This window comes from Sturnira hondurensis, unplaced genomic scaffold, assembly GCF_014824575.4.
Source record: "Sturnira hondurensis isolate 20B ecotype Veracruz unplaced genomic scaffold, ASM1482457v3 Scaffold0007578, whole genome shotgun sequence".
Classification (NCBI taxonomy): Eukaryota; Metazoa; Chordata; class Mammalia; order Chiroptera; family Phyllostomidae; genus Sturnira; species Sturnira hondurensis.
In genome coordinates this window covers 788,599-796,389 of record NW_028080209.1, presented here as the reverse complement: position 1 = coordinate 796,389, position 7,791 = coordinate 788,599, and the positions used below count along the sequence as shown (strand labels likewise).

General features: G+C 44.0%; 1 protein-coding gene across 1 annotated transcript; it reads left to right on the top strand.

The window, feature by feature from the left end:
• Positions 1-203: 203 nt before the first annotated feature.
• On the top strand, positions 204-2,282 carry LOC118991542 (uncharacterized; the record flags this gene model as incomplete). The annotated part of the gene is made up of 3 exons (XM_037052858.1): positions 204-387; positions 1,365-1,510; positions 2,005-2,282. Coding segments are annotated over 3 exons (420 nt in total), but the record flags the coding sequence as incomplete, so codon positions are not given.
• Between the last annotated feature and the right edge of the window lie 5,509 nt (positions 2,283-7,791).

Below are 7,791 nucleotides of genomic sequence, written 5' to 3'. Positions count from 1 at the left end.
TGGTCCGTCCTCAGTAAATACCGTCTTATTATTGTGTTCAACATCATCATTATTGTACTGGGGGACGGATGCTTCAGTCTTCGGGTACAAGAGAAGCAACATAAATTTTTAAGAAATAATTTTTCTCGTTTTCCCCATTTCTTTTCTTTCATGCTGCATTTCTCACCTTCTGTGCTTTTCCTTCATGTTGCCAGTAACCCTCCTTTACCTACTCGCTTTCTGTGTTCCGTTCTCTTTTCCTACTTACTCACCTGTCCACCAGCCTCCCCTCTCGAACTTCATGCCGTGGACCACGTGTCAGCGAAGGCGAGTTTGTCCAGACTCACAGGCCCTCCTGGGAGTTCGTGCTCGAATTTGATGAGGACGAGCAGTTCTGCGTGGACCTGGGTAAGAAGGAGACTGGCATCTGCTGGAGTTTCTTCACGCCTTTGACTATGATGCTCGGAGGGGTAGAGCTGACATCGTTGTGGCAGGAAGGAACTCGAACACCCCGATCCAACGGTCCAGCCACGGCAGGGCCACAAATGGCACCGCTTACCCTTGCTGGCTCCTCTCCAGCCCCGCTGCAGGGTCGGAGGGAGGAGACCCAGATGCCCACTTGTGATGAACCCCTGAGAGTGGGCAGGATTCCGTCCACAAAATTGGGCACTGAGGCCATCAGAGGAGGCATTTTCCTCTTACCAAGAACGAGGCTGGGATGAGGGAGGCCAGGTCAGGAGCCTGAGAAGCTGGGACTCTGAGCTGGGAGCCCTGGGGGCAAAGGGTGGGCCTGACAGAGGTGGGGCCTCATCTGCAGAATATTGGGCCTGAGGTGGGCCTTTGAGATGCAGACGAAGGCGGTGGACTCACCAGGTCCCATCCCCTCTCAGAGCCCCCTGAGGTGACTGTTTCCCAAGGAGCCTGTGCAGCTGGGGCAGCCCCACACTCTCATATGCCACGTGGACGAGTTGTTCCCACCCGTGCTCAGTGTCAGCTGGCTGCACAATGGGCAGGCAGTGACCGAAGGGGTGGCCGAGACCATCTTCCTGCCCAGCACAGAACTCAGATTCCACAAGTTCCACTCCCTGACCTTCGTGCCCCCAGCAGATGACATCTACGACTCCCAGGCGGAGCACTGGGGCCTGGATGGGCCACCCCTCTGCACTAGGGGATGGAGCCCCTCCCTTTGCCAATGCCATCCTGACACCATCTGGACTCCCAGGACCCCTCTCTCCCTGGTATCGGCTTTCCTTAATTCCATGGTTTATTGTCACTATATACAAACCTCACATCTCATGGTTTCTGACTCTTAATTCTTAATGCCCCACCCCTGAGGCCAGTCCTGCTCTTTGCACCTCTGACTCCATCTGTCCTTTGTGTCCCAGAGGCCCAGGAGCGGATCCAGGTGCGGGAGACGATGGAGACTGTGGGCCTGGTGGGGGGCCTGGTGGTGGGCCTGGCGGGGATCATCGCTGGCACCATCGTCCCGAAGACCAGGAGACCCGAGAGCACCCCAGGTGCAGGGACGCCTGTGAGTCACCCCCAGGTGGGGGATATTAGGGACACAGTGGGGAGAGGCATGTGCTCCTGAACAAGGGCCTGCTGCCCTACCACATAGAGGCCAATACCGTGCAATCAGCTTTTGGGAGAAGAAAGGACTTTATCTGAGGGTCAACTGTCAAGGAAACAGGAGGCAGCTCAAGTCTGTGTCCTGGGATCCAGGGCTGGGGGCGGGGCTTTAAGGGGGAGCAGTTAAGGGTTCACAGGGTCACTCGTGAGTGGTGCTTCCCACGTGTTACTGGTAAGTGATACATCCACTGTTTAAACTCTGGGTCTGGTTAGAAACCGCATAGGACCAGTTTGAGCAGCTCTGCGGGACAGATGGGAAGGACAGGCACTTCAACAGTGTCTGGTCACTGAACCAGGGGGAGGCAGCAACAGGAGCCATGGGGAAGCACTTCCGCTGAGGCGCTGACTCCGAACCAGGCACCGGTCCACGTGCCTCTTCTGTGTTCCCTTCCTTAGGTTTGGACGTTGTTCCATTATTTCCCACAGTACAGGTGGGAAACAGACTGTGGAGAGGCGAAGGAATCTGTCCAGGGTCACACAGCCTGAAAAGTGCGGAGCCTGGATCTGAACTTGGACACTGGGGCTCCAGAGGCTGCAGACTTAGTCAATATGTGGATTTTATCATCTGCAGCCAGTATCTCCCTCCCGTTCGGTCTTCATGGCCTTGATTTTCTTCTGCTCTCGTGACGATGTGTAGAACCTCTGATGCCAGTCTGACATGTGTAATAAGGGACGTTCGACCTTCTGTATAACCTCAAAGGGGATGCATCTAATTTCTCCATAAATACAGGGTCTAGCACCAATAATGCCCCCTTTTTATTACAAAATCTTTTGTTACAACATCATAACCATGTGATTCTGTAACATAATAATATCACACTCCTGCACACCATACGACATTTTAGGTGAAATGTTCAAATTTAAACTATAAATTATTACACCCATATTAATACACTACTAACCACTCTTAAGCAGGTGTTATTTCTGCCAGACCCTGTATATTTGCTACTTTGCTACAGATACTTGGTTTATAATCTTTACTGTGTGGTGAATTTATCAAATTTTGTTTATGTGTGTTGAATTCAGTTGATATGAAATTTTTTTATTTACTAATTTTGGGGTCACATTATAGCTCTCTTGGCATTGACATCCCTGGGCGTTTTGTGTAGATCTCAGCCTACGAATAATGAGGCCATCAGCTATGAATGCCTGGGGCCCTCGCCTGGGCACCCAGTTGTTGTGGAGACCCCCACAGACATTCCCCGAAGCAGAGTCGGTGTTGTGGCCGGACTGGCCCTTGTGGTTTGTATTATGATTACAAGATACAAGGTGCATCTCAGCCACGACCATCAGGGGACTGTTGACAAACAAGGTTTATTACTGACAGGCCCTGGAGGGTTGTGGTGGCGTGCCCAGGGCTGCACAGGGAGAGGGAGGGGGGGGGGGGGGGGAGGGAGAGACCTGAGGGTTCTTTCTTTATTGGGGTTGAGGGTAGGTTTCCTATGATTTCAAGGTTCAGTCTTTTTTTTTAAGGGATTTATTTATTTTTAGAGAGGGGGAAGGGAAGGAAAAAGAGAGGGAGAGAAACATCAATGTGTGGTTGCCTTTTGCAGGCAGGCATGTGCCCTGACTGGGAATCAAACTGGTTGTTTCTAAGGCCCGTGCTCAGTCCACTGAGCTATACCAGCCAGGGCCACGGTTCACTCTTTATTGGTGAATTTAAAACAATAGAGCAAGAGTTGAAGCAGAAGACAATAGCAGGGTTCCTCAAGCGGTCAGTTATTTAAGTCACCAAGGGCTTTCTGAAGGAGAACTTTTTCTGGTTATGTAGCTGACAGTATGTTTATCTGAGGTGGGAGCTTTTGAATGATGCCTCAGAAATCTAAAGCTTAATGTCAGGCACTTATATTACAATAAAGAAAGCTAATTGTCAGACATTCACACTATGCTAGGAAAACTCTTAGTTGCTCAAAATGAATTATTTTTGTAATAGTGTTGGCTTTGGTGAAATGGATAAAGCCACTCTGTTATTTTCTTTCTTTAAAAAATATTTTATTTATTTATTTTTAGAGAGAGGGGAAGGGAGGGAGAAAGAAAGGGAGAGAAACATCAGTGTGTGGTTGCTTCTCATATGTCCCCCACTGGGCACCCGGCCTGCAACCCAGGCATGTGCCTTGGCTGGGAATTGAACCGGTGACCCTTCAGTTTGCAGGCCAGCACTCAATCCACTGAGTCACACCAGCCAGGGCAAATTAATTAATTAACTAATTAATTAATTAATTTTGTTTATTTATTTATTTATCTTTAGAGAGGAAGGAGAGAGAGAGAGAAACATCAATGTATGGTTGCCTTTTGTGCGTCTCCTGCTGGGAGTTGGCCTGCAGGGAACCAGCCTGCAACCCAGGCATGTGCCCTGACTGGGAATCGAACCGCAATCGTCTGGTTTGCAGGCCCGCGCTCAATCATAATTTATTTTTAAAAATTGATTTAGAATTCAATTGTGTTATGGACAAAGTCTATGTGATACTGATTGATTTGAATATACTAAGGCTTCCTTTGTGGCTTACTAAATGTTAAGTTTTCAAAGATGCTGCATGTGTGCTTGAAAATAATGTGTATATTATACTATCTTTGATGGTTGTAGAAATCTTTATGTAACTAATTATTTCAGCCTTTTAATTGTATTAGTTAGATAATCTAAAGCTCTGTTTATTTTCTCTTTGCTTCAGCTCTTAGTTTTTGAGGATATGTCCAAATCTTCAGCTAAAATTTTAGATATTTTATTTTTAGTTTTCCTTTACATATTTCTGTCATTTGTTCCTCTTATATTTTGAAGTTTTATATTCAGGGACATATGTGTTCGTGATTATTATAGGTTTTTTTCTTTTTTTGCTTATAATTTGTTTTGGCTGTTTTTTTTATGTCAGTTACATTTGTTTCAGATCTGCCTGAAATATCTTTTCCCATTATTTCAACCTTTCTATATTCTTTTATTATGTTTGACTTAGCCAGGTATTACTGAAAATACAATCTAAGAGTTCCTTCATTTTAATCAATTAACCCACTCAATTTGCAATTGCCATTATATTAAAACCATGCTATCATACTATTAAAATGTTTTGTTTAATATATTTTATTTTTATTCATTTTTCCCATTTCTTATTTCCTAAATGATGGTCCAAATTCTGATATTATAAAAGTTTTATGTTCTAGTTGTACTCATAAAATGGTTTATCTTAACTTAATATCCTTAATTACATTTATTTATTTTATTGACTTTAAGAGCTGATGCCTTCCTGTATTCTCCCTATACCACAAAAAAGACAAGTACTTTGCTGTACCTTATAAAAAAACTTTATTTTATTGATTATGCTATTACAGTTGTCCCATTTTTCTCTCTCCTTTATTCCCTGCCGCCCTGCACCTCCCTCTCTCTAGCATTCCCCGCCTTAGTTCACGACCGTGGGTTGTACATACACATTCTTTGGTTTCTCTATTTCCTGTACTATTCACCTGTACTATTGCCCTTCTCCTGTCTATTTTGTACCTACCATTTATGCTTCTTATTCTCTGTTCCTTTTCCCCCCTTCTCCTTCCTCCCCCTCCCCACTGGTAACCCTCCATGTGATCTCCATTTCTGTGATTCTGTTCCTATTCTAATTGTTTGCTTAGTTGGTTTTTGTTTTTGTTTTTTAGGTTTGGTTGTTGATGGTTGTGAATTTGTTGTCATTTTACTGTTCATATTTTTGAGCACCTTCTTTTTCTTAGATAAGTCTTTTTAACATTGCATGTAATAAGGGCTTGGTGATGATAAATTTCTTTAACTTTACTTTATCTGAGAAGCATTTTATCTGCCCTTCCATTCTAAATAAAAGCTTTGCCCTGGCTGGTGTGGCTCAGTGGACTGAGCACCAGCCTGTGAACCAAAGGGTCCCTGATTCCGTTCCCAGTCAGGGCACCTGCCTGGATTGTGGGCCAAATCTTGGTAGAGGTGGGGGGTGGTGCTTGAGAGGCAGCCACACATTGATGTTTCTCTCTGTCTCTTTTCCCCTCTTCTCCTCTCTATAAAAATAAATAAATACAATCTTAAAAAATGAATGATAGCTTTGCTGGATAGAGCAATCTTGGATGTAGGTCCTTGCCTTTCATGACTTGGGCTACTTCTTTCCAGACCCCTTCTTGCCTGTAAGGTCTCTTTTGAGAAATCAGCTGATAGTCTTATATGTACTCGTTTGTAGGTAACTGTCTCCTTTTCTCTTGCCTGTTTTAGAATTCTCTCTTTATATTTAAACTTGGGTAACTTAATGAATGTGTGTCTCAGTGTGTGATTCCTTGGGTCCAACTTCTTTGGGACTCTCTGAGCTTACTGGACTTCCTGGAAGTCAATTTCCTTTGCCAGATTGGGGAAGTTTTCCTTCATTATTTTTCAAATAAGTTTTCAATTTCTTGCTCTTCTTCTTCTCCTTCTGGCACCCCTATGATTCAGATGCTGAAACATTTAAAGTTTTTCCCAGAGATTCCCAAGCCTCTCCTCATTTTTTAAAATTCTTGTTTCTTCATTCCCTTTGTTCTGAATTGTTTATATGAGTCCCAGTTTCCTTCCATTCACTGTTGGTTCCTTGTATATTTTTCTTTATTTCACTCTGTGTAGCCTTCATTTCTTCCTTTCTTTTGTGGTTGTACTTACTCATTTCTGTGAGCATCCTGATTACCAGTGTTTTGAACTCTGTATCTGATAGGTTGGCTATCTCCTCATTTCTTAGTTCTTTGTCTGGAGTTTTTTTATCTGTTCTTTCATTTGGGCCATATTTCTTTTCTGGGCACAGCTGTTATGTTGTAAGAGGCAGAGCCTTAGGTATTCTCCAGGGTGGGGCAACCCACTTTGCTGAGTTATGGCCCTATATGTGGGGAGAGGTCAGAGAGGGAGAAGTGCCACTTGCTTGGCTCTTGTCCTGCTTTCAGTCAATTCCCCTGCTACCCACATGTGAATTGGGCCCTTCTGGTGCTGATTTCCAGGTGGGTGGGTTTGTGTATGTTCTAGGACCTTGTAGGCCCTTCCAGTGGATTCTCCTGTGAGACTTGGAGTTTTTCCTGCTGTTGCAACCCCCACTGATTTTAATAGCCAGAGGTTTTTAAGCTTTATTTCCCTGTGCTGGGACCCTGGGTTGCATGGCCTATCTTACTCCCTAGTTGTCCCTACTGGTTTATCTGCATGTGACTGTGGGACTGCCTGGTCCACCAGCTGCTGCCTTGCCTCGAGTCCTCTCTATTCTGGCTGCCCAGCTCTGCCCTTCCTACTGGTCTCGATGAGTGTTTCTTTAACTCCTTGGTTGTCAGACTCCCATACAGTTCAATTTTCTGCATTTTGGTGACTTTTTGTTTTTAAATTGGTTGTTGTCCTTCTTTTGGTTGTGCAAGGAGGCGAAGCATATCTACCTATGCCTCCATCTTGACTGGAACTCTTCTGGGGGTGCTTTTGTTAAAAGCATTTTATTTTTTAATTTTTTCACATTTTAATCGTTATTGTATTTTTCCACAACCATTTAATTCCCTTACACCCTCTGTCTCCCAACATAAATGCATTTTAAAAGTTTTTCTTTGAATAACAAAGTTCTAAGGTTGAAATGTTTGAGGCTATGTTCATCTTGTATTAAAATGAACATTTGTTGAGGTATACATTTTGGAATTGAAAGTTTTTTTCCTTCCCCTTTATGAAAGAAACACCCACAGTCTGCAGGAAGTGGGAGTTGTGTTGATAAGAACGATGTGTGTCTGATTCTTGTGCTTTCACCAGAGGAAGGACTCTCTTTGCAAGTGTTTAGATTTTTGTTTGTCTTCCAAGTTCTCACAGTTTCCTTATAATATAGATGTGTGTGCCTTTTAAGATATGTATTCTAAAAAATCTACTTTTCACTCAATGCACCATTTCAAATGAAATTATTTCATCTTTCTCTAAATCCTAAAATTTATTTTCAGTTGCAAAAGTCCCAATAGTTGTCTCATCTAAATGTTCTTTATTCCAACCACTGTAAAAACTCAATGTTTCTGCTTGATTCATTGCTTCTTGTTGTTGCTTCAAATTCCTTATATCCCCTCTGCCTCTGTGTTTAACCCTTTTACTGTGAACAGAAGACACATGCAGGAAATTCACAAGACACTAATGGGCAGTCAGTGGTTACCAAGCAGACACCCCGGAGCCGGTCCCCGGTAAGGAAAGGGGACCTGCCTGCACCCCGGGGGGGG